At 44.2% G+C, this 27,884-nt stretch overlaps 1 protein-coding gene across 1 annotated transcript in view; it reads right to left on the bottom strand.

Moving 5' to 3' along the window:
• Col4a4 (collagen type IV alpha 4 chain) overlaps window positions 1-27,884 on the bottom strand; it is a 160,733-nt gene that overhangs the window by 120,531 nt on the left and 12,318 nt on the right. The window contains exons 2-5 of the mRNA XM_023723057.1: window positions 21,569-21,735; window positions 19,445-19,487; window positions 15,880-15,957; window positions 1-118 (exon numbers count right to left, since the gene is read on the bottom strand). The exon at window positions 1-118 is cut by the window's left edge and continues 15 nt beyond it. Coding sequence (XP_023578825.1) covers window positions 1-118; window positions 15,880-15,957; window positions 19,445-19,487; window positions 21,569-21,624 — 295 coding nt within the window. The 5' untranslated portion in view covers window positions 21,625-21,735. The remainder of the gene's footprint in view (window positions 119-15,879; window positions 15,958-19,444; window positions 19,488-21,568; window positions 21,736-27,884) is intronic.

Below are 27,884 nucleotides of genomic sequence, written 5' to 3'. Positions count from 1 at the left end.
CTGCTGCCCCAGGGGGGCCACGGTCACCTCTCGGGCCTTTCTCTCCTGAAATCCCGATGGGCCCCGGGGGTCCTAGAGGGCCTATGGGACCCTGCAGCCCTAGTGGTCCTGGTTGACCCTAAAAAAAAGGGGGTGTGGGGAACAATTCATAGTGTCTTCTGGCACAAGCATATGGTCACTTTGATCTACAGAAGACAGAAAAGATAGATTCAGAAAATTCTAGAAATAGAAACACAAACATCTGATTTCATACCATAAAAAGAAACCATGACATTGCCTTTTCCAATCTGAATATAAGCTGCATGATGAGTTTACATGACTGCATACGTGCGCATGTGCAGTTGGTGTGTTCACAGAAACTCGTAAGATTATAATGCTGTTACTATTTTAATTTGGCCAACTCCACCTGTAAATGTTGGGCTATGTAACGAAGCACAGAATTAAAAATGTTGCTGTCTTATCATCTTTATGGACGTGACAGAAGTTACAAGCAATGGGGAAGCTGTCAGATCTCTTATTTACTCCCCCGAGCGAGTGGCTTCTCTGCCCTCTGTGGGGTTTAGCGTCCATCCCTGTGTCCCAGTCACAGCGTGCATGTAGGGCCTGCACGTTGCATGGCATCTGTGCATCCAGGAATACAGATGTCGCCTCTTATTCTGGGTGGGGAAGCTTCATGAGTCCAGCACTAATCCTGAAGTCCCTAAAGTGGGACCTTGGCGCCACGGAGAGATGTCCTTGGCCTTCTCTCCTCTGCTCTCTATACACTGTGGACCAAGCCCCACTGCACTGATGTGCAGGCTCAGTGACGCCCTCTCAGGTGGTGGCACAGCAGGAAAGAGGTGTGCACTGCATGGAGCACACTGGCCTGGTCACCCGGCTGTCTCCTGTCCTCGCTTCCTGGCACAGTCCCTACACAGTCACCCAAACCAGTGATTGATAATGATTAATTACCATTTCCCTTTCACCACCAAGTCACTGGCTGAACAAACACTGACAGCCTTTACTGTCTGCCTACATTTCGCAAGTCAAATTACACTTTTATGCATTCTCTCTTTTCTTCATACTTTTCAACCACATCATAATGGTGACTATTTATTGAATATTCATTAAAGCAGTACAATCTTAGAATTTTAAAGGAGTCTTAAATATACAAATATGTCTTACAAAAGAGATAATGATAAATGAAATGTAATTATGCAAAAGTAAACCATTTGGGGGCATCGCTAGAGCAGGTCAATACACAATGGGTTCTGGAGAATTCTTTTTTTTTTTTTTTTCTCGTTTTGCCATGCTGGGGATTGAACTCAGGGAGAATTCTGAAGTACAGCATAAAAGGAAGAATAATAATTTTTCCAACTGACCTTTTCTAACTTATGCTTTTTAATCATATTTCTAATATTAATGTTATTTTTAGTAAGATTCAGTAACATATGTTTTAAGGCTCCTTTTTTTTAACTACAAGAGTTAAGAAGCATTTGCCTTTCCAGTAAGTTTGAGAGTTGCCTTTTCATCTTGCATGTAATTTGCACAGAAGCTTCCCCAAATGATCTTCTTTGGATGCAGCACTTTGGAACAACTTATTATTTAGATACATAACTAAATACATGCTTGACTACAAAGGATAACAAAGAAAGAGACAACCGCTTACCTGGCTATCAATCTCTGTAATATGTTCAATGTTAGACCTACAATTCTGAAACCAAAGAGCTAATGGAACTTTGAAAGAAAAAAGGAATAGAAGTGTTTAACATGGTGCTAAGAATGACAAATCTCCATTTAGTACAATGTAGAACAGTGTCCTGCTTTGAGAACATGTCACAAGATTCTTTAACAAAGGTCAAATAGGGAATGGCTATTTGCATTATTGAGAATTCCAATCCCTCTGCTTTTGTCCTGGTGTCCCCTCCTTCCTTGCCCCAAATGCCACACTGACCTCTCAGTCTTTTCTGTTGATGCACTGCCTTTGCACACATTATCCTGTCTTGGGAGGGTGACCCCCACACTGATTATAACACAAAACTCCCGCAGAAAGATTCTCCTGTCCCCACCCTTGAGGATTAGGTGCTTCTCCAAGATGCGAAGGTAATAGTAGTGATCACCTGTGACCACGATCCCGTCTCTGTGCGTCTCTTCCACACCCACCAGGCCGTGCGTGAGCTCTCAAGCACACAGTGTGCATGCCTAGGGTCATGACAGTAAGAATGACAGGTCTAACAGCCTTTGCTATTACAATGAAATACATGAGGCATACTACATTACAAAAATACAGGTGAGTTTTGGCTCATGGTTTTGGCTTAAGGTCTAAACAGCACAGCACAGGCTCTGGCCAGGGCCCTCAGATCTATCACATCATGACGGAATGTGTGTCTCTCTAGATGTGTGGTCTCCCCTAACCTTATAAAGCCACCGGCATTCAAGCACAGGGGACCTAGACTAATGACCTAAGATAATGATTCTCCAGAGGTCCCGCCTCCAAATACCACAGTAGGTGTAAGTTCTCACCCTCTTCATGCCATTAAAATGTGACTTTAGGGAGCAAACTTCTGCATGAGTTTGGGTGAAAGGGGGAAGAAGCCACACTCCAACTGCTTAGCTTCTTTCCTGTCTCCAACACAGTATCCAATACACACAACTTAAAGGAGGAGAGGTTTATTTTGAAAAAAATATTTTATTTCTTTATTCATTTTGTACAGGGTCTTGCTGTGCAGCTTGGACTCATAGTGATCCTCCTGTCTCAGCTTCCCCAGCCCTGGGACTAGAGGCATGCGCCTCCATGCCCAGTTTACAGTGGTGAACTTTGGCTCACAGTTACAGCCCATGGCCAGCTGGCTCCCAGCAGAAATGGTGCAGTGGAAAGGGAATAGTGGAGCCAAGCATTTCAGCGTGTGACAGCTAAGAAGCAGAGGCAAGGGGAGAGGCAGAAGCAAGGCCATGCACCAGCCACGCGCTTACTCCTCGCAGCACAGGCAGATACTAAACTCACCCACGGGTGAGCTCACCGGCGAGCAGAGCACCCCAGGTTCCAGTCACCCTCCAAACACAAAGACTTGGGAGGAAATTTTAGACCTAAGCCATCACACAAGGCCTAGCAGGAAAGAGTGAGGCATGGAGGCCTGCGGTAAGGGAAGATGCGCATAAACGCTTTCTTAGGTCCCGGACCTACCCAGGCCATGCGTTTACAGCGCCATGCAAGAGGGCCAGGAGGCCAGATGTGCAGAGCACAGCTGCAGGGCGGGAGCCACGACTTCGGGTGCAGCGATGCTGTATTGTTGAGATCCGAAGCCTACCTACGCATTAGGTCTCCATTTCAGTCAGGAAGTGGAAACGCAATCGCTACTTTGTAAATGGAAAAACTAACATAAAATATGAGTCATCTGGGCTTTTTTAAGGCTGAGAAGACTCTGCAAGTTTATTTTTAGCACTGTATGTATTATAATTCTAGGTATCACGAGGCATTTTGTTATACGATAAAATTTTTAAAGAAATACATTCAACCTTGAGTAATAGCATTGCATCTGTCAGAAAGCAGTCATGAAAATTTTCCCAAATACTAGTCTTTGAAATAGTAGGCTGTCAGTTCACCAAATTTGAGTGAGTAATGTACCCACAGTAATACACAGAATAATTTTTATTTTCATTAAATTATTTCATATAAAAGGAGGTCAGTAAAAACTGTGCTTATAAGCCAATATGTGGTATTACTTATTTATAAGGCTATAGCAGAATTAACTGCAGGGTGAATAGAATTAATCGCAGACATAAATAACAGGCCCATAAAAGACAATGCTATAACTACAGAGTCATTAAATAATCACAGGAATTTTGCATCTTTTAAAGAGAAGTCTCTTTAAAGAAAAACTGCACCCATTCCTAGTCTTCACCCTTCACCCACCAACAATATCGACACGATGGAAAGCGTGTCGCTGCTCCGGCTCCAGTCCAATCCAGAGAAAGCTGCCCGGGGTGGCAGCTGACTTCCATATGTAATATTCTTGCTTTTTTCCTGCTCTCTGCATAAAATTGCCTCTGTGGTTTGTGACTTTCAGTGTGAGGTGGCGAAGTCAGAGACTCCAGAAATGACGATTGGTTCGACAGCTGAGACACCTTTGCAAGCCCCCATGAAGTCACTGGTCACCTCTGTCTCCCTGCCCAATGCCCAATGACCAGGTCAGAGGACCTGCTGTTTGCACCTCTCTGTAACAGCAGTGGGCTCCCGGGCCAGCTCAACAAATAAAGGATGAAGGCGATCAGTGTAGATAGGTGTGGCAGCCCTCCCTGCCCCCAGAGGCCAGGCCTTCCTGTAGTATTTTGTCCTTGGTTAATTATCAAGTCCAGAACACCTGGGGGTGGGGGTGGGCGTTAAGATCAAATTACTTTTATTTCACAAGTTAGCAGAAGAGACCAATATACTAAGAGAATTTATTAGAACCCAAATCTCAAACCTGCCTTTTTGGCTGCCACTGGTCAGCTGTTCCTCCCCCAGACATTATGCAGAATGACAAAAATCTAAGAACTCCTTTGTCCCCTTGGCAGTATTAGAATTGGGGGAAGTATCATGCCACACATGACTACAAATGCAAACACCTCATGCTTTGTCTGGAGCACAAACTGATCCAGTGCAAAGAATTATAACAAATACATGAGTAAATGAATGAACGAATAAATAAGAATGATGTTTGCATTATACAAACTATAGAAATATCCAATTTACCCCTGGATGCTGAGACGGTGACGTTGCTGTCCAAAGTGTCACAAGGAGAAGGAATGTATTTGTTGAGCTTGGTGATGTGCCCAACGCGCCTCAGGACTCACCTCATTTAATGCCACCAACAACACTGAGAAATGTGGATTATTACCCCGCAGGGCCTTGGAACACCACCCAGGGGCCATCACTCATTCTAACTCGCCCTCCCAGAAGCTTGAACCCAGGCCAACCAAGCGGCCTCCCTGCAAGGCCCCGGCTCCGCCCACCGCGCAGCCGCAACCACGGCAGGGGCCTTCCTGGCTCTGGAGTTGCACCCAGCTGCCAAAGCACTGCTCACCCCACCCCGTGGGTTTCCCTGTGGCTCCGCCCCTGTACCTGCAGGGGGCCGTTCTGTCTTTCCATCCTGGCAGCCAGGGCCGGCCTCTGTCCCTCCTTCTGCTGGTCCCTGCCACGGCCACAGCAGCCACATCGCAGCACAGCGCCTGGTCACGGTCTCCTCCTCTGCCACACGCTTCCCAAACATAAGCCTCCCTCACTTCCTTCCCGCCTCACACCACTCTCCTGTCATCTCCTTCACAGTACTCACCTACTCCCCACAATTCTCAGTCATTCCTCCTCAAGCCACTCCTCCTCCACTAAATAAAACCTGAGTGCAGCCCTAGGTCAGTCTCTTGGTTGCAGAAATCCATCTTCGTGGCTGAACTTAGGGCCCCTTGGCTCCCCAATAATTATAAATATGTTTTAGTGTCTTTACTTTCACCATGGGCTGCGCTGGGAGTGGTAGATTAGAATTAACCTGGTGGGATTCCAATAACGCATCTTTGAGATTACAAATATTGACTTCTTGGACCGAGACAAGAATCTGGTGGTGACTCTTACAGGCTGCTTAATCTGTTAATGCTTTTATAATGGACACTTACAAAGAAATATTATTTTAAGGCATCTTTTTAAGGTTGCCCTTATGCCTGTTACTCTTACTCCTTTTTCTCCCAGTGCCTTTCTTCATGCAGCATTGTAATTCCCGAAACGAGCCACTGGGTGTCACTAGAGTACCACATAATCCTTCCAACAGGCCTTGGCTCAGCATCAACCCTTTGGATTGGTTCCAGAGTCTTTCCTGGGAAAAAAGATCCTTGAATCTTAGGAAATGTTGTAAAAAGAAATAATGAAATCATGTTACACTAGGAATAGCTCAGCTGAGAAGACTTCACTACTCCTTAAGTTGACCCCGCTTGCTCACAAGTGCCTTGGAATAAGCTGAATGCTGTGGCCTGGAGTCACACAGATTACAGGGTTCCTAGGAGGCAATATGGTACACGGGGAAGGAACCCTGTGCTGAGAACAGCAGATGCAAAGTGGCTTTTCCCCTGAAACCTAAGGTCGTCCTTTGGACCAGTCTCTTGCAAATGGTTTCCCCAGTTTGAAACACAGTGGTGGCAACAGCGTGGCTTCGCTACCTGGGGGAAACTGAGCAAGGACCCTGGGGCTCCTGGTGAGTTCTGCTGAGAACCAGCCAGCTCGCTGTCCCTCCTTCACTGTGCCACTTGCCTGTGTTCCTTTCCCTGGAACCCCTCAGGGCTGCCTTGACCTTGTCTTGCAAACTCACCCATTTCTGTGGAGTCCCTTGCATCCCCAGCTAAACAGTCTTTCCTTGTCCCTCCCTGGCTGTGGCCTGTCTTTCTAAGCATTGCCCGCATTCCCACCTGGCCTCAGGCTTTACTAGCTCAAAACTGGGCTCACAATCCCAATTGTGCTCCCTGGCCAGGCACCACCATCCACACGCTGTTTGCACATGCGCCGTGAGGCCTGAAAGCCCTGCTCCCTCCTGCAATCAAGCCTGCATCCCAAACATTTCCCACCCCACCCACCTTTCCCCTTCCACACTCACCTCTGCTAAAATGCTACGACCCTTGGCTGGCTGGGTTCAGTGTCCTCCTACTGGGCTTCCCTTGACATTACCATGCCTACCCCAGCTATGTTCTCCAAATAACAGCTAGCATGGTCTTCTGCTGATATTCCTTCAGCCTGCTTCTCTTCCTCCTCGGGATAGCCAAAACTTCCTGATCACCCAGGGTAACTCCAGTCTGTTTATCAGCTACATCTTAGCCCACTTGTTTGCTTTCTCTCTGTGAATAAAAACCTTCCTGCCAATATTTCCCTCCATTAAACACACTAGTCTGTCTCTTTCTCTTATCAGGTCTTAAAACTGGTCCTTTGCCCAAACACACGTAGGAGTTAAGTGGTGCCCACAAAAATATATGTCTGTCTGTCAAAAAAACCTGAGGGATAAGATGAAGGCTATGGAGGGGATGCGTTTACCCTGGATTATCGAAGCAGCACTAAATGTTGTCACATGTCCCTACAAGAAGGGACAGAGGAAGACCGGATAGAGATGCACTGAGAAGACATCGTGAAGACCAGAGTGATACTTCCGGGAGCCAGGAAGTCAAGCATGCTGAGAGCCCAGAAGCTAGAAGAGGCAAGGGACAGATTCTCCCCGAGATCATCTCACGGGTGCCTGGCAATGCCAACCAACACCTTGCTTTGGACATCTGACCTCTAGGATTTGTTGAAAAGTAAACTTCTATGGTAATAAGCCACAGACTAAGTGATAATTTGTTGCAGGAACTAACAAAATCAGCTCCTCCTGGTTGGGCCTGGATGACCTCTAATTCTTCAGGTCTAAGTTTAAGGTCAGCCCTCGTCTCCCTGTGACCCAGCACCCCACACACATACTCCCATGCAAAACCAGGGAAGGCCATCCAACCATTCAACCAGGCAAGGAGCAAACACTTTTGTCACCTCTTTTCCCTGGTGTACCCCAAGCACATAGAACAGTACCTAGAATTCCTTGGGAGCCCAAAAACAACAGCCAGAGGGTGAATCTTGTTTGTCTCTCTTATTGACCTCTGAGCTTTAGACTACTGGACTCCCTCGTTATCACCAAAGAACTGTGCCCTTCCGACACCTGACACAGCTTGTACTCAATGGTTATGTACTGAAAACTGGAAAGGGATTATTACTAATGGCAGTTAAGATTCATGACATTGAAATGAAAAATGAGCACCTTGGACTCTTAGTTGTTTCTCTGTGGGAGATTTGGAAAATTTTTGAAAAAGGTATTCAAAAGAAGAAAATGGACTTCCTAAGATCTTTATAATTTTGTGTTACAACTAATTTGGATGCTACTTTTGAGTTCAAGAGGTATTCTTTTATTTTTTATCTTTTTTAAAAAAAATTATTTATTTGGAATAGGGTCTTGCTATACAGCTCAGACTCATCATGATCCTCCTGTCTCAGCCTCCCCAGTGCTGGGATTATAGACATGTGCTGTTGAGAGGTATTCTTAGGTGTCCTGCTTCCCATTTTCCATATGGAGTATTTTCCTGAAATTGGGTCACACTCTGATGTGCCCCTTATGGTTTGCCCTTATCTTCTGCCAATAGCAAGAGTGCCTCAACGGCGATGCAGATCCCAACCTCTGAAGCTCTGCTCCCAGCCCAGCCTGGTCCATGCTGAGTACATGCACCTTCAGGCCAAGCTACAACTTGGATTCCTCGGGAAGGTCTTGAGATGTATTAGCTCTACATGTACACTAGGCCTGGTGGGAAATAAACACTGCATGGCAGGAAAAAAATACGAGCTTGTGCTCACTTCTCTTTCCCCTTGCACAAATACTAGATGTCAAGAGAGACTTGTCAGGTACTGAAAGTGATGCTAGTTGAGTTTTTCTTCCATGGAGAAATTAGCTACTGCTTCCATTCCCACCACTCTGCTTATCAACAGGCCAAACAGTATAAAATGCTGGGCAGCTATTCTTCCTCTACCTGCTCAGGCCTACCAAGTCCTGCTCAGAAATAGTTCTTCAAGCACCTCCATAGATGAAACTACATATTTATTTACATATTTGTTCCTTTAGCTTTTACAAGTGTTCTGTGTTCCAAATTCTGGCTACCATCCCTACAGGAACACTTGAGTAATTTAACCACCATTTCATTTGGAAGGCAGTAGGCTGAATTCTACCAGGAATGTATTTATTCATTATGCTAGGTTTGAGAAACCTTTTGAGTTCTGAAGCCTTTACATAACAAATGCATCATCCTGGTCCCCTCAGTCCCCAGCATCAGTGGTCTGCCTCAGGGACCCCTTCCTCGGGTCACCTACCGTGACCCGCAAAGCACCTGAGTCTGCCATGTGCACAGGGATTCGCTAATTGAGAATTTTCCAGTGGTAACGAAATGAGTCAGGGAGTCCTTAAGAGAAAGAAACTATAACAAGGACAGTAAGAAAGCAAACTCAGAAAACTGCGGAGTTGGTTACAGACCAACTTTACCAACCTCCTGTTGTCACTGGACTTTGACTCCATCAAAATATGTGAATTTGGGGATGTAAAAAATATTATTCTGAGCCACCCATCTGGGACAAAGACGATGGCCTCAAACACAGCTGTGTGAGTGGTAGAGATTAAGTTTGAGAACTTAGTGTGCAAGTAATTTAGTGATATGAAAAACATTAACAATAATTAAAATTTCCCATGTAAATTCCATTTTTATCACTAAATTAAAGTTATAAGGGACCAGTAAATGAAATGGAAGGCGAATACTTGTACTATACATATTTTAGCAATTTAAAATTCCAAAGAGTAATTTTAATGGTTGGGTTAACTGTTAATGGTTGAGTCTGAATTTTAAATTTAAAAAATCCACCCAAAATTAAACTATTTGACCTCCTTGTACAAAGAGCTGCCACATCACAACGATTCATTGATTTAACTTCCTTAAATAGTAGGTATCAGGTGGGGACATAGAGCAGCAGCTTACATGCCTTCCTGGCAAGAGCAAGGTCCCAAATTCAATGGGGGGGTAGGCAACAAAAATCCATCTTTCTGAAAGAAATGATAGATGCTGTCTTTATTATCACCCTGCTCACTAAAGCAAAATTTATAAAAGGCCCCAGCCTCCCTTATGCCCTAAGAACATGACATGACATTTCCTGTAAAGTAGCAACCACTATCATCTTCCCTTGAAACTGATAAATACTACTTTAAAGATCTACTCAGGTCCACTTCATTCAGGTCTTTATAGAGGAATTTATAAATACACTTGGGGGAGCTGCTAAGGCAGAGTCCAAAATCATCTTGGAAACCAATAAACTATGTAAAAAAAAAAAAAATACCATGGTCCACAATATAACCCTGCGATGGTGGAGACAGGAAGGACAAATCCAGCACTTCTAGGGCAAACTTTTCTTCTCGGTCTGGAGCTTGAGATATATTTAGAGCCACAGCCTCTTCTACCTTAAGCCTGTTTCACATTTGCAACACTAGAGGGTAAGCACCTACCTCCTACCCTGAGCCTGGAGCCCCCTCCAAGATGCTGCTGCCCCTTAAAAAGCTCTGAGTACAGCTGTGGTCACAGAGGACCCAGCTGCCCGAAGAGCTCGTCTCTGGCTAAACTCAAAATTTACAAGAAAATGGGAACTACGAATAATTCCTCATTCCATAGCAGGCTGGGGCTGGAGAGAAACTCCTGCTAACTTTGTATCCCATCTCTTGGAAATAGCAGTTCCCCTTAGATTTCTTGGATGCTGGCCTGGCCACAGTTCAGGTTCTGAAATCCTTCCAGGCTGGTTTTGAATCTGTTGGCTTATTGCATGAATTGCTGAAGAATGTCTTCCATGATCATCTCAAAGCAGTACAAAAAATAACGCGGTACCCAAAGGGACAAGTGAATGTGGAACGCTTCTTTCTCTACATTGTCTGCTATGGGTTAGGAGTCAGGAGGAACTCTTCCCCCTTGTCTCAGGACCATTTTCAGTTGTGTGCACCTGGGATCCAATTAAGAGGGTCAAAGGGCCGGTCAAATAGCTCAGCAAATTACAGCACCTGCAAGCAGGCACAGGGGCCTGGGGTTCGATTCCCAGGCTTGCTGTACCAGCCCCGACCCTGGGGCGCACTGAGATGGCAATTGACACTGGGCATGGTGGTACATTCCTGTAATCCCAGCTCTTGGGAGGCTATAAACAGGCAGATCACTACTAGTCTGATCTAGTAGTGAGACCCTGAACACCCTGTAGACCTTTCCCTAAAATACAAAAAAGAAGAAGAAGAAGAAGAAGAAGAAGAAGAAGAAGAAGAAGAAGAAGAAGAAGAAGAAGAAGAAGAAGAAGAAGAAGAAGAAGAAGAAGAAGAAGAAAAGGGTCAAGCAAAGCCACACTGGGGCCCAGCTAGAGACAAGACAGGGTGACTTAGAGTGGCGGAAAACCAGGGCAGACCTGGTGCTCTGAAGCAAGAGAGGCAATGTGGCTAGGCTGAGCAGGGAGGCTGCATAGTGGGGCCCTGCAGAGGTGGCACCAGGGTGGGAGTGGAGAGGTCTCTAGAAAGGGATAGAGAGGTGAAGCCATTCAGAACAGTCTCCAGAGAGCTGGAGGAAGTCAAGGGGTCAGTAACAGTGAATGTAGATGAAAGAACAAGTTGAGGCTGGGCTGTGGGCCTCTACAGATGAGACTGAGCTTTATTCTGGGCACTGAAGGAACCCACACTTGGCTGTCTGCCTTAGGCACCCTACAACCCAGACCCAGGGTCTAGGTTTCAGGCTCCAAAGTGCCAGCTATCACAGCGAAGTGTCCCCTGCTCAGGGACAGCTTCATTGGTCAACAGTTGCTTCACAAACAACTGTTCTGATGTGGGATTGAACAGACTACCCACTCGGGAATTAACCCACACGAGAAGAACTATTTCCTTCCTGGGAATAGCTGGCTGTACCAGAGTGGATTGGGCAGCCTCAAGGACTGCTGGGATGGAAAGGCTTTCTCCTTTCATCATCCACCTTGACCTGCAGCTGGTAGCTGGCTGCTGAGGCCTGAGGTTGCCTCCTCCTAAACTGCCTCCGAGTTATGATGGGCCCCATTCCCATGTTCTCAGCTGGAACATGTCATGCACACCTACAGCCCTCACAGGGAGCAGCCATCTGCTCAGGAAGGACAGAGATTTCCTGGTGGCCCTGGCCACCCAGAATCAGGGACACATGGTGGAGAGAGCAGCCCAATATGCAAGCCTTTGTCATCCACAGGCAGCCCACACAAGCACTGGCTTGTGATTGTTTTATGGCCCAGGAAAACAGAAGGAAGAGAACCAATGGGCCAGCACAAGGAAAACGAGACCTGGTCCTATTAAAGTGCCCACCTGAGTCCACAAAGCATGCTCAAGCCAGGTGTTGGAACCTTCGCGTAATCATCTTCCCATGATCATGGCACGAGTGCCAGAGTTGAAGCCAGACACCTGGCTGTGGTTCCTGGCGTGGCTGTACGCTAGAGAGTTAATTAGAACTCTAAGGATCTTGGATTCTTGTCATGTCAAATGGAAATGATAATGCCGCAGGCCTGATGGAGCCGTTGTCGGGTGAGAACAGGGCTTCCCCACCTGTGCATTGTTGGCAGGTGGAGATGGATCACTCTGCACTGTGGGGGCCAGGCCAGGCCTCGCAGGATGCTGAGTGGTGTCCCTGGCCTTCACTCACCCTTTGCACCCCTCCACCCAGCCGTGACACCCTGAAACTGCCTCAGCACTGCCAAATGTCCCTAAGCCTGGTTGGTAACCACTGAACTAGAAGGACTCACACTTCTAAAGGCACGTGACACTGGTGCCAAAATAACTTAGCCTCACTTACACCGGAGGACCTGCCAGGCTTCTCTATTGAAGCAACTATGCTTCTTTGTGCTGCGATTTCCCTTTTCTACCATGGAGACGATCAAAGGTCTTAAATTTTAGAAGCACAGAATTAACTTTTTCTTGCCATATTTGTTTTAATAACTTTCCCTGGTGGAGCATACTGGCAAGCCTAGCTACTAAGATCATTTGAGTCAGAAGGATTATGAATTTGAGGCCAAGCTGGACCACACAGTGTGACCCTGTCTCCAAATAAAAGCAAAAAGTGATAGGGATATGGCTCGGAAGCAGAGGTATGCTGAGCTTAATCCCTAGTACAAATAAATAACCTCACACAGAAGCCAGACTCTTCTGTAAATCATTTGTGTATGTCCTTGGAGAAACGAAGGGGTTTATTAGTAAGAGTTCAACAAAGGAATCCAAGCAGACTGCTCACCTACTGTGTGACAATAAAGCCATGTGGTCTGGGAAATATTTGGTCCCTTCTCTCAAGAAGGCAATGTTGTAAAGACTGATCTTTACTGACTCACACTTTCTGGGTGTCACCCAGACAGCTGTGGGATTGTTATGGGCACCACTGTGAGTTGACTTGTGTGTCCTTGCACAGTTCATATGTTGACATTGTGAGCCCCAAGGTGGCAGTGTAAGAGATGAATAATACACAATATGACAAGTTGTTGAATTCCTATCATCTTCTTTAGTGAAATTCTGTATTGTTTCTAATGCTTTTCCTTGTTGTTGTTGTTGTTGTTACTATTTTTTATTCTCTTTGAAAAAAGAAAAGAAACAGAATAAAAAGAGAGATTTAGGAACTTAGCCAAGAGAAAGAAGCTTATGAATGGGGTTAGTGCCCTCCTAAAGTAACCTGAGAAGCCATCTCTACCATATGAAGACACGGTGAAAAGATGACCCCCTCGAAACTGGGAAAAGAATCCTCACCCAAAGCCAGGTCAGCCAGCACCTAAACTTTAAGGAACAGATTTCTGGTGTCTAAGGTCCCCAATCTGAAATATTTTCTTTCAGCATCCCGAAAGGATGAAGACTTGTTTCAAAAGAATCACTGACCTCTTTCCAGACCTCCTCATGACAGCGACATCATCTTTAAACCCTGTGTGTCACTCCCTGGTGCACTGCCATGATGCCACAGGAAGACAGAAGACCTGGAAATCCAACTACTTCCTTACAGTCATCAGGCTTCTGGGTGATTGTCCAAAACGCTTCCTGTGGAAGCAATGTGGGCTCCCAGCAGATGCAGTGGCTCCGTGCGTCCCCCAAGGCAAGCCTGTGGTGCTCGTGGGCAACAACACTGTGATGCACAAGGCCATCAAGGGCAACTGGAAAGCGGTCCAGCGCTGGAGAAACCAGCGCCTCATACCTGGGGGACTGTGGGCTTTGTGTTCACCAAAGAGGACCCCACTGAGATCAGGGAAGTGCCTCTGGCCCATAAAGTGCCAGCTGCTGCCTGTGCAGGTGCCACTGCCCCATTTGAAGTCACCACACTGGCTTAGAACCCTAGTCTGGGGCCTGAGAAGTCCCCCTTCTTCCAGGCTCTGGGCATCCCCGCTAAAATCTCCAGTGACACCACTGAAATCCTGAGTGAGGTACAACTGGTTAAGGCTGGAGGCAACATGGGATCCAGCAAGCGCCCCCTCCTGGACACGTTGAGCATCTCCCCACTGTCCTCCCAGCAGATAGTTCAAGTGTTGACAGTGGCAGCATCTACAACCCCAAGTGCTTGACATTACAGAGCAAACTGCATTCTCATTGTCTGGAGGAGTCTCCAGTGTTCTCGGTGTTTGTCTGCAGATTGGTCACCCAGCTGTCCCATCGGTGCCCATTCTGTCACCAGTGGGTACAAGCGGGTTCCGGCTTTGTCTGTGGAGACAGATCACATGTCTGCCATGTGCTGAAAAGGTCAAGGCCTTCTCGGCTCTCCATCAGCATTTGTGGCTGCTGCCCCTGTCACTGCTGCCACCACTGCCACAGCCACCCCAACCAAGACCAAAACTGAGATAAATCAGGGAAATCAGGCCAGGAGGTTCGGTGGGTTTGGACTCTTTCACTGATCACCACAGGGCAAATACCCAGCCTTCCAGACTGGCAATGCAAGGAATAAAGGCATATTTCCATTAAAAATAATAAAAGCAGGGCCAGGGAGATAGCTCAGTAGAATAAGCACTTGCCTGGCAAGTGCAAGGGCCTGAGTTCAATCCCTGGTTCGGAAAAAAAAAAAAAAAAAAAGTGTTAATTTTGAGGAGGCCTGCCCATTAGCTCAGGTGTTTAAGTACCTGCTGAAACAAAGCAGTCAGGCTCAGGATGCTGTAGTTCGGTCCCCTCATCCTCAAGCCAAACCAGACCTGCCCTGAAGGCATCCTGAGCAGCCCCCCAAAAAAAAATAATAATAATAATTAGTAATAATAATAATAATAACAAATCATTGACCTTGCTCAAAATGGCCCAAAGCTTCTGGAACACTTTTGTGCTATAAATTGTGGGAGTAACTTTTAAATTTCTAAATTGACATGTAATTGTATATGAAAGATACATACTGATACTTCAATGTATGTATACAAAAGTCATGAGTCTATTTTTAATCAAAGAACTGTTGGGTCTAATGCTTCTGCACAAATGAATTTGTGGCCTGCCAGATGCCAGGATATAAAGGATCCAGGTGTGGTGGCACACATCTGTAATCCCAGCACTTGGGAGGCTGAGGCAGGAGGATTGTTGGGAGTTCAAGACCAGCCTGGGCTACCAAGTGAGCTTGAGGCCAGACTGGGCTGCACAGCAAGACCCTGACTCAAAAATATGTTTTAAAAAAGACCATACAGGTGATGTTTGCAAAAGTTCAAGAAACCTGATAATGCCCAAAAGGGTCTCTGGGCTCTGCAGAATAGATAACAGCTTAATCACGAAGAGCACTGCTCGGGTGGGTCTGAGCGAGGCCCTCCCCAGCCCCATGCTGAGTTGGTATAATCAAGATGGTCCTTGTGGAGTCAAGTGAGCTGAAGCTTCTTAAGCTCACAAAACAGCACCTGAACTAAGCCTGCAATGAATGTCGCTATGGCTTTCATCAGAACAGTAGCTGAGTTTCAGTATGTGTTATCCAAAAAGGAGATGCATGGTTAAATAAAATTAAAGCCCCTACATGCACACAATTATTGCTGTGCTTTTTAGAGCCTTTGGGATGCTCATATTCAACCCAAACATGAAAGAGGTGATCTGGTATCCAGCGTTTAACACCAGGCCTCTCTTCACAGGGCAATTCCCAAGACTTGTGTTACATAAAATGTGGAGTGAACCACTGCTGCCCAGATGGTCTTCTGAGCTGGACACACAGAGTAATGTAGTTGTGGTTGCTTATCAGACTGCGAAGAACTTTCCTTGTTAGACATACAAACATTAGTGACTACCAAAGTACGTTAAGGATCTGGTCACAATAAATGTTCACAGTGGTTCAACACTGAACTATGCTGTCTCTATTGATACTGATTTTCATATCACTTACCCTGGTCCCCTTTTCAGGAAAGCACTGGCAAGTAGAGCAGTCTCTTCCTCCACACAGACTGATATACTTCTTTCCACTCTGGAAAGTGAAGCAAACCATTTAGCACAGCAGTCCTCGGCACTTGGTTGAATGCACAAAGTACACATAAACACTGTTGGCTCACTCCTAGGGATGCCACAGCACGCTTGCTACCTCTGTGTCCAAGAAGAGCAAGATGAAAATGATATATTAAAAGGCAAAGTAACTAAGCTGATACGTAAGAACAAGGAGGGTTGGTTATTTGAGCAATGATCTTCCGATACAAGAACACTGGAAAGAAAGAAAAAAAAATCTTCCTTCTCAAGATACTTTGCTTGGGCCAAGGTCTTTTAGTTTTTCTCTCCTAGTAAGACTTAGTGTCCTGTGCGGTGAACAGTCTTAGCGTGTAAGCTCACACCGCTAAGCACATCTACATACATGTAGATCACACATTCGATTGTTTTCCCAAGTCTTGCCTGCTTTGCCCTCCAGATCAGCTAAGGTATGTGTGGCGCTTTGACTCCTTCCTAGAATAGTTCTTTAGGCTCAGGGGTGGGCTTCAGTTTAGATTTGCTCTTCCTACAATTTGCTGCTATCTCAGAATTGTTCCTCTACTGTGTCCCTCAACCTGAAAGATTCTTAACTGTAATGATCCGCCTTTCCCACTTTGGACTGGTTTTCCTTCAATGTTATCTTTACAAAGTCAACACATAAGCATTGTGCACATACACACACACACACACACACACACACACACACACACACACACCTGAGCATATCCCTTGAGAGGAATCATTTTGTTCTGACAAATCCTTAGCATCTCTACGTATCACCACCCACTTCAACACAGAAGTGCACAGCCTCTAGGTGCTGGGCTCCAAGGTGGATCTGGACATCAAGATGACATCAGAAATGAACTGCTTAGTTCATGCTCTTGTCTAGTCCAGCCCTTACAGCAATATGTACAGAGCGAGTGCACATTTCTGTAATTGATAGACCTTTTAAACTTGAGACTGTAAACTTAAGCCTTTAGACCTATGTGTAATGAAAGCATAAAACCAATATTTATAGTTTTGATGGAAGAAATACATACATAGGTATGAGTATATATGAATATACACATGTATACATACACAGACAGATATATATGTTCCAACAAGAACTGGGGAGATAGCTTAGTGATTTAAGTGTCTGCCTGGCAAGCACAAGGTCCTAAGTTCAATCCCCAGTGCAAAAAAAAGAGAGAGAGAGAAGACAAAAAATATATTCCAAAAATTCTTTTCAATCACACAATTTAGACCCTCTTTGGGGGAGAAAATTTGCTTAGACAAAATCCAAAAGAAATCTCTTTAAGCATTAATGAAACAGGTATTCTATAAATAAACTTCTCATGGGTCATTAAAAGGTTTATAAAAATTTGAAGCTTCACAAGACCCAAGCAATTAGGTAATGTAAGTTTTTTTAAAAATGTACTTGCAATTTGTATAGTTATCTGGCAGGGGAGATACCATGATCATGAACTTTGAGAGACATGCCTCTTACATTCTGAGTAATGCTGTTATCTGTGAACATCTAAGTTCAAAATCCTAATAAAGTTAAAAAAAATAAATAAAAACCCAGGTTCAGTTCAGGACAGCACAAAGCTCTTAAAATAACTTGTCTGAGGACTTGAGGTCATTTAAGGTTGGGATTCATTACGGTGTATTTACTGAAATGTCCAAATAGCCACAGAAAAAGAAAGTCAGTTGATTAGATGATGGCTTGATATTAAAAAACAACTTTGAGATTTTCTTTCTTTCTTTTTTTTTTTAGATTTTCTTTTTTGTACCAGGGATCAAACTCAAGACTTGGCACTTGCCAGGCAGGTGATTAATCCTCTAAACTTTACCCCCGGCCCTATTTATTTATTTTTGCCAAACATCATTGAGGTGTTTGCAGCAAAATTTCATTTCAGGGAGGAATCAGTTTAAAATACATTAGCAGATTCTAATAAGATAAATTCTCAATAAATACTTAAAAGTGTGTGGTAGGCCTGGCCAGATAGTTCAGTGGACTAAAGCACCTGCTTAGGCAAGCTCAGGGGCTGGGTTTCCATCCCTGGTGTGCTATGCTGGTGCACTAAGAGGGCAACTGAGACTGGGCATGGTAGCGTGCACCTGTAATCCCAGCACTTGAGAGGCTGAAAACAGGAGGATCACTGTGAGTCCAATCTGTGTAGTGACACCCTGTAGACCCTGTACTAAATACATTTTTTAAAAAGTGGGTGGTAAATTCTTATAGAAGAAATATGCATCTCAAAAATAGATTGTATCAGGCTGGCCAAATAGCTCATTGGATAAAAGCACCTGCAAGCAGGCTCAGGGGCCGGGGGTTTGATCCCCAGGTCTGCCATGCTGGCTCCACCCCCAGGGCACACTAAGACGGCAATTGAGACTGGGCATGGTAGCGTGCGCCTGTAATCTTAGCTCTTGGGAGGGTATAAACAGGTGGATCACTTTGAGTCAGATCTAGTAGTAAGACCCTGAATACCCTGTAGACCTTTCCCTAAAACAAAAAAAAAAAATAGATTATATAAACCTGTTGAAAAAGATAAAATACAAAATATGAGCCACTCCTATTGGAAATTTCTTAACCCAAAAAACAATGTCATTCTCCTTCAATGGGAACAATAGGAGCAAAAGAAGCTAAATTTAAGACTGGAGATGTTTTACTTTTTCTTTTTTTTTTCTTTTTGTGGAACCAGGGATTGAACTCAGGCCCTTGTGCTTGCCAGGCAAGTCCTTATTCCACTGAGCTATCTCCCCGGCCCCCGAGATTTTTTAATAGAAAACAAAACAATATAATATAAACAAGTTACAAAAATCAGGTAAGGTAAGTAGAAAAATTCACACCAGGCTGGCACATCACTGTGTTATTCTGTCCCTTACAGTATTTTAGGCAACACTTTTGAATGCATGTGAATATAAGTGGACCAAGCATGTGGCTTCCTCTAATATTGGAGAAAACTGAGCCTCAGGTTAAGGGATAAATCACTGGCAGCTGCCTCAGGACCAGCCTGAGTGAGAGGCAGTTTGCACTGGGATTTCCCAAAAGCATCTGAAATTTCACTAACTCAGATTTTTTTTTTTTTTTTTTTTTTTTTTTTTTTTTTTTTTTTTTTGGTGAAAGGGCAAAAGAAAGAAGAGGGCTTATTACAAAATGTTCTGCGCTTATCTTTCTCCAGAGCTAAAATATTCAAATTTAATTTTATATTTCTTGGTTTGTCCTTAAAATGGTTCCACTGCCTCTTGCCTGTCTCAAAAAAGGTTTTTAGAAAGGACATATTAATTACAAAATAAAGCCATCTCCAATATTTAGGCAATTCTATAAGTAATCCTCACCACAAAATATTAAAGAAATGTCAACATTTATGTAGTCTAAACCTCATCTTACAGAAGAGAAAACTAAGTCTAGGACTCATAGAGAACTTGTCTAAAAGGATAACAAAAACCACACACTTAATGAGGATAATTTTCAATGTGCCATCAGTGTGAATTCGGGTACTTACCCCATACACATGTTGAATAGAGAAGAGAAGGAGTACAAACGACCTGGTGGAAGACAAGAATGCAAATTAATTCACTCTGCTCACTGTCATGTGAGACAAATTAAAAAGAGACTGGAGCCATTAAGTCCAGAAAACTTTCCTTTTTCCATTTCTAATAGCTACTACTACAGCTGGTTCATCCCAAGGGACAGCGCAGATGCCAGCCTCTCTTAGGCTGCCACCGTTCCCTATCCTCCTTGCTAACAGAAAGACAAGACATATGGAACACCTTTCAGTGGGGTCCTCCCTGTGGTGGGGACTGCGGGCACATTCTACAGATCACAACTGGATTCGCAGGTGAAGGAAGGGACCTGATTCTTCACTGAAAACCAGAGAACAGGAAGGATGCCGTGTTCAAGGGCCCTGCTGAAACCAATCCTGGATACCACTAAGTAGAATCAATTCCAAGAAGGGTAGACAGAAGGAAATCTAGATGGATTGGAAGAATGGTTGGGAGGAAGGGGGAAGTGGTGTGAAACCATTAGGGAAGAGTTAGGTGGCCCAGGACCTTACCAATGAGGTAGAAATCCACCTGGGTGACATCACTGTAATTGGCTGATTTTAACACAGAAGAGATACAATCCAAAAAGGCCACCAACCATTCACAATCATTTGTTAGCTCTTATACTTATCAAAGACCTTCCAATTCCATCATCTTAGTTGATCCTCAAAACAGCTGTGATGTGGTTGTATCTTTCAGGCCACTCATTCCCGTGATTTTAGAACAGAAGCCCAGGCCCCACCCCCTTGGTGCTGTGGAGAAGCTTTTTGAGTCTTCCTTCCACATCGTCTAGATCTCCTGGTGCTGACATGATTATAAACACTATAGAAATCTACAGCACTGGTTAGCACAGATCCTTAGGTGAGCAAAGGGACCTCACCTTACAATGAAATCTAGATGACCCTGGGCGCAACCCTAATGAGAAGGTAGGAGCTAGGAGCCTTGGGATAGCCTACATTTTCCAGCGTCTACTCTGAAGCCTCTCTTGTCCCAGCCATTCTACTGAAATTCATGATCCCTGCAGTGAAGGCCATTTCAATATATTTACTAAGTAAAATAAGGGGAAACAATGAAGGAGGTGTTAAATCCAGGGAAGAAATTTTTTTGTTTTTTTAAATTTATGTATTTGGTACAGGGTCTCGCTATGCAGATCAGACTTGTACCAATGCTCCTGTTTCAGCCTCCCCAGTGCTGGGATTACGAGCATGTGTTATCACATCTGGTTTGGGTTGTTGGCTCAGTGCGCCCAGGGTTTTGGGGCTGGCACAGCATGCAGTACTGGGGATCAAACCCAGGCCCTTGTGCTTGCCAGACAGGCACTTAGACCACTGAGCTATCTCCCCAGCCCAAGAAACTATTTTAAATCAAGATGAACTTGTATTTACAAGCACTGCTTGTAAAATGTGCACTTATCCCCTGGAACATTTGTAAATGGCATAGATTTCATCTTGCGAAAGTTGTGGCCTTCATTTCATTTTCTTAAGCCTGTGAGCATGGCCCATTTTTCAGCCTCTCACAAAGAGCTAAGTGATTCAGAAATGTCAGAGGTTGTAGGCAGGCACAGCTGTTGTCCAAGGGCTTGAGTCGCATCAGGTCTGAATCCTGATAAGACCCTTTCACCCCACGCTCTGCTTGTCCTTCTCACTGAAGTAGCTATGAAAGAAACAAGATCATTTCCTCCTTGCTGCATAACATAAAATGTTCATGGGCTCCAGATACTAAGATGTATAAGTAGGAGGAAGCTACTAACCTGCCAGCCACGCTCATGAGATGCTGCGTTGTGATTCTGCTGCTTATAGGGCCCAGGGAGTTCTGGGTGTGTAGGGTGTTTGCTGTTCAAATCCAATGATCAAGAAAGCAAGAGCCTAAGGTGTTCAGCTGTGCAGCTTCCCACTCAGTGACCCTGTGGGCGCACTTCAGGACAATAGAGAGTTCTGGTCTTTAATTACGACCATGAATGCAGGCCTAATCCCAAGGTTCTGGAACAGCTTGACTCTCTGTCACATTAAGTATTGAGTTTATACTTGCCATACTGACATTAGGAGAAATTATGACAAGCAAGTGGTCACACCGAGGACACTCACCGTGGATCTGTGCCCAAGGGTTTGGTCCATCTGGAAGAGCACCCCATTAACACCATGGGCAAGGGGCTTCACAGGCAGGTGTAGGTACTGAAACAATTCTGCCAGGCTTCTCCTCTCCTCTGGAACACTCTCGTTGACAGGTGAGATTGTGAGTCTCGAGTTAAACTCTGCATGTGTTAAATACAAATATGTCTCTTAAGGCATGGTGCACACTCTGAAGTTGAAAATGATCACTTTTAGTACTCATAGTGTATGAAAGTTTTTCTAAAGGGCAGCTCCAGGGGTTTTTGATGCAATCATTGATAGGTTCTGGCCCTAGTATAAATTGCTGAATTATTATGGTGGTCATCAAACATGGCTGAAGCCCTTGAAACAACCACAGCTTATCTTCCTCCTCCTTCCCCTCTCCAGCCCTGGGTACAGTTTCCTCTCACCTGTCCCACGCACACAGGAGAGAGCCCGATCAGCTCATTACATGCAATTGAAACTGACCTGCTAACTCCGGCCCTAGCAAAAGCCGGGAGAGGTCTCAGCTTTCCTCATCTCAGGTCAGAGGACTCCCCTCATTTCCCTCGGATCCTCTCTGGGTGGTTTGGAGCAATAAAGCCTTCTTTCATCTTTCCTATTTCCTTACTGCCCCACTGAAAAACCCAACAACCATCTTTCCTTAACAATGGTTAAAATTAGTAAATATCAATTTTTATCCTTAGAAATAGAAGTAGCCTGAAATCCTGTATATGGCATAAATGTATTTTTTGGGAAATACATCATTTTGCCGCCAAGTAAAACCCTCTTCTCCCTGGCCTGCCATGCCAGCCCCGCCCCTGGGGCACACTGAGACTGCGAATGAGACTGGGCATGGTGGCACATGCCTATAATCCCAGCTCTTGGGAGGCTGAAAACAAGAGGATCACTATGAGTCCGATCTGTGTAGTGAGACCCTGTAGGCCCTGTACTAAATTTTTTTTTAAAAAAAACCCTCTTCCATTTAATCTTTTCCCTTGAAAAACCATCATTAAAGTCACTCAAGTGCGTTTTTCACTCTTTGAAATTAGGAGAGGAAAGTACTAGTAGAGAATTATACATTTTGTAGGTATTACATCAAATACATGTACAAATATTTTTTATATAAAGTGGTACAAACCCTGTGGGGAAAGCATTCTGGCAGTTCCTCAAAAAGTTAAACACAGTTAGCCTAGGATCCCCCAACTCCATGGCTCTGTGCAAACTCAGAACCAACAACTTCTGTTCACACACATGCCAGTTCATGCACATTCTTAACAGCCAAGAGGTGGAGACAACCACACATCCATTACCTGGTCAATGGCTAAGCAAAATGTAGTGCATCTATATCATGGAATAGTATTCAGTTGTAAAAGAGAAATGATAATTATATGCTATCTCACAGATGAACCTGGAAAAAAACATGCAAAGAGAAAAAGCCACATATGACATGATTCCATATATGTGAGGTTTGCAATAGAAAAGAAGTGAGTTGTAAGGAAAGGGGTGGAAAATCCCGGAATGTACACCGTTTATTTGAGGGATGGTGGGAACGCTCTGGGTTGCAGAGCTGTTGTGGTTGTACAGCATTCTGAATATGCGAAAACAGCTACTGGATTATGAACTTTAAGGCAGTTAAATGATGATTTTATCTTCGATTGTTATCTCAGTTTTAAAAAGAGGAAAAATATGTTTTTAAATTGACTCAAAAGGCCCTCTGCTTTAACCAAAGATTGGGTCAAAGAATTAGGACATCTCATTTTGAAGACTTGGCTGGTTTATAGGCCTAGCCTATGGGTACTGGAAAGAGATGGAAACCAGGAGTGTTGAGTGTAAAAAGCTATTTTTTTGATTTCAGGATCTGACATGGGTAAGTTAATTCCATCCTATATTTATTGAACACTAGATTTCTAAGTAAGTAGTAGAACTTCAATCCATGATACAGTTTCAAAACCAAACCAAAAGAGAATCATTTTAATTAATCAAGCCTTTTCCATCCCTAAATTGATAACTTTAAATTGTCTTTTAAAAAGTTACATTCTATCCCAATAAACTGAATAATTGCTTTGGAAGGAAAACACAAAATTGTCTGAATCATTTAACTTATATTCCATATTTAATATTAAAATTAGATACAGTCCAAAATCAAAGAAAACCAGAGATGCTTGCATATTCATTAAAAACAGATAGATGATGTAATTCACCTTCATCTGTACTCCACATGTCCTGCGATAGATGTGCACAAAGGGAAACTTTATTAAATAAAGTGATGCTGTAGTGACTCTGAACAGGAAGAATTCCTGATTATGGTTTAACAGCTGGCAATTCCACCTCACATTCTAATTGGATGGATAAATGGATGGATGGATGGATGGATGGATGGATGCATGCATGCATGCATGCATGCATGATGGATGCATGGATGGATGGATGCTTGGATGGATGGATAGATGGATGGATGAATGGATGGATGGATGGATGCATGGATGGATGGATGCATGGATGGATGGGTGCATGGATGGATGGGTGCATGCATGCATGGATGATGGATGCATGGATACATGGATGCATGGATGGATGGATGCATGGATGGATGGGTGCATGGATGGATGGGTGCATGGATGGATGGGTGCATGCAGGCATGCAGGCATGGATCCACAGAGGCATTGGTGTGTGGACACATACACAGACCAACCTGCAAAAGTCAAATGGTCTCTGTTAGCCCAAGAGAACATTGCAGTACTGGACACAACCAATGCATTCAGCACTATCCATTTAGTTACCCTATCAACTCTGTGATTTTAGGAATTCTGTCCCTTTCTAATCCACAGATTTATCTCCAGGGCCACTGTAGTGGAATATAGCAGTCGTTCAATATATATTTGAAAGATAAATTTATTTCTGGAAGACACTTTGGGACCTTCAGAATGGGAACCAAGCATATTAGTAGGGAGGCCATGAAAACCTGTAAATGAGGATAACTTTGACTCTCTGTGGGGGAGGGGAAAAAGGAGAGACTGAGGGGATGGAGACAGGGATCACAGTGGTTCTGGGGAAGTGAAGAGCCAACATTATTGGTCACTTGTGGGATGCTCTTCAGAGTGCTGCCCACATCAAATGACGTAACTCTCACCACAGTGTAGTAAGGAAAGTATTATTTCTAGTGTACAGGAAAAACAAAGTGTGTCAGTGCAAGAAGAGTGTGCCAAGCCACGGATCCAGTAGAACTGAACCAGAACTTTCCTTCTGGGATGTATTCTGTTCCCCAGTGGCACTCCAGCTCAGCAGCCTTGCACTTCCCTTTTTTTTTGGGGGGGGGGAATTTAAAAAAATTATTGGTACATATTAACATTTTAGATATACATAATGGCAACATTCATCAAAGGGAATTTGTGTATGTAAATGCTATAACTTGCTTATCCTCTCATAAGAATTTTCAACTAGATACTTTCCCCTTTTTTAGATATTTAAAAACTTCATTTTCTCTATAAATGAAACAGATTATAGGGCACCCCTTTTGGCCATAGTTGTGACCCAAGAAGTTTATATTTTCAACCTCATGAAAAGTTATTGGAATTCAAGTGAGTTAATTTCAATCTGCCACTTGTAGTGTAACCCATGGTGAGAACAGACACACTAGGGCGTGTTTGTAGTTATGGGGAGCCCAGGGGCCCGAAGTCCAGCCACAAGGAGAGCGCATCAGTACAGAGCTTTCAACCCAGGGCGGAACTCAGGTTTTATTAGTTCGTGAAGAAGAGAGCAGCTTGAGAAGGAGTGACTGCAAGAGCGGTAGGTGAGCGCTCAGTAGGTGAGCGCTGTGGGCGGCGCCAGGTAGGAGGCCGGAGATGACCTGCAACACGCAGAGAGAAGGACCTGCAGAAACAGTAACCTGTGTAACATAATGGAGATGGGGCCTAATGTTTTGGGGTCAGTGCTTCAGGGCTGATGTGTAACCCTTTATGCCCTGGGAAATCATAACCTCTTATCTTAAGGCCCAACCCAGCCCCGCTGACCACTGAGAGTGGGGCCTCTCCAATCCCACCTCACCCATCCCACCTCACCCTGGCTCAGACATGGGAGCTACAGTGGGGACGACACAGCCCTGTCCTCTTTGCTTCAGAAACTACGTATCAGCACCTTGGCTGCAATAATATGAATTGTTTAAAGCCAATTGTAGGGACCGGGGTTCGATCCCCAGCATGCCATGCTGGCCCAGCTCCCGGGGCATGATGAGATGGAGATTCTGGCCCCCCCTCCCCTGGGTGTGCTGAGACGGCGATTGAGACTGGGCGTGGTGGTGCGAGCCTGTGATCCTAGCGCTTAGGAGGTTGAAAACAGGAGGCTCACTATGAGTCCGATCTGTGTAGTGAGACCCTGCAGACCCTGCACTAAATACAGTAACCAAATAAAACCACAGCCAACTAAAGGGATAAGGAAAAATGCTAGCCAGCTCTGTACACATCACTACATGGAAACACAGTCGGGTTTATAAAAAGCAGACAATTGCTCCTCCTTCAAGGCCAGCCACCCAAGAGCCCTCCACAAGGGTGACTTCTGGAGTAATGTAAACACTGATTTTTTAAAATAAAGCCATTACCATCTTATTTTAGATTTATCCAAAGCATCATATTCCCTAAAATATGATTTTCACCACCATCAGTTTCCAATGTTGCACACAAACTCTTTACTATGAATTTTACATTGCTAATTTTTCCTTTTGAATTCGTATTTCCATTTTGCTTCCCTACATAAATTTTTACACTTGAAATTTTTGTATTATACATGCCATATTGATCACCTCACCATCCTTCTCAGCATCAAAAATATATCTGTATATAAAATACATTTCATTTCCCATATTCATAAGTCATGAAGTCTTAATTTTTTTCTGATAGGATTGGCTTTTCAACTTCATTCTTTATAGTATCTAAGTCACCAAAACCATAAGTTAAATTAAATCTTGATACATAATTATTAAATGTTGAAAAGAGCTTTATTAGAAATATAGACTCTTTGTTTCTTAATTACTTTAGTTAGCCCTGGATTGATTACACTTTCTGGAGTGAGATGGTTTCAGCAACAATCTTATATTCTCTCTTTTTTTTATTTCCAAAGCTGTGTGTTGCAAAACATCTCACTCAACACAATAAGCTTTGAATGGAAAGAAATTCCTATATAAACGTCACTCAGTTACTTGAACTCCTCTTGAGTTGTACACTATGGCTTGAGTATCTGTACCCCTAAGATACAGACATTGAAGCCTACTCCCCAATAAATTGTTATTAAGAGATGGGGCGTGCAAGGTGATCGGGTCATGAGGGGTGAAGCCTTATGTTGTGGGATTTCTGTCCTTCTGAAAGGGGCCTGTGGGATCTTGTTTGCCCCTTCCCTCCCTCCTGTGGGAACACAGCATGAAGGGAGGCCACGTACCACACAGAGTCTTTATCATACTTCACCTCTACCAGCATCTAGACTTTGGACGTCCCAGCCTCCAGAACTGTGAGCAACAATTTTCTGTCGTTTATAGATTACTCAAGATATTTTATTATAGCAGTTCAAATGAACTAAAATGTACATCAAGAGCAATATAGATATTTATTACTGAGGATTATTTTTTTAATGACCTACCCATGGATAAGTTATCCTTCCACTCTGACGGAAGCAAAATGTTGGAAACACTCTGTCTTCTGGGACATGGAGCCCACAAGCAGGGTGCTAGCAGTCCTGAGCACCAACAAGTGGGTGGCCTTTTGTTGTGGTCACATCACCAGCTCTTACACTCTGGAGTAAAGAAGGGCAGTAATATTTGGGGAGGATGGGGATAGAAGAGCAAACTTTTCTTTTGAAAAGCAAGATGAAGAAAATTATTAAAGAGAAGATGAGAACTTTGTCCAAAGACAGCAGCTGAAAATCTGAAAATTGACCTCTTTGTTAATTTTGACATTAATTTAGTAATTTTCAGGAATCCTTTTGCTCCCCAAGGACCCTAACCTAAGCTTTTGGGATTTTTTTTTTGGAGGGGGTTGTATTTTAAGGAAGGGTCTACAGGGTGTTCAGAGCCTCACTACTAGATCGGACTTGTAGTGATCCATCTGTTTACAGCCTCCCAAGAACTGGGATTACAGATGCACACCACCATGGCCAGACTCCACTGCCATTCTCAACAGGCCCTGGGTGGGGCTCGCACGGCAGGCATGGGGATCGAACCCCTGGCCCCTCTACCTGCTTGCAGTCATACACATAAGTTTGAAGATCTCTGCTTTACATGAGCTGCCAAAGTTTACAAGCCCTCCTTCCAGTGTTTCTCCAGGAA

Source organism: Octodon degus, unplaced genomic scaffold (assembly GCF_000260255.1).
Source record: "Octodon degus isolate 3935 unplaced genomic scaffold, OctDeg1.0 scaffold00096, whole genome shotgun sequence".
NCBI classification, from domain to species: Eukaryota; Metazoa; Chordata; class Mammalia; order Rodentia; family Octodontidae; genus Octodon; species Octodon degus.
This window is presented reverse-complemented; position numbering and strand designations above follow the sequence as displayed.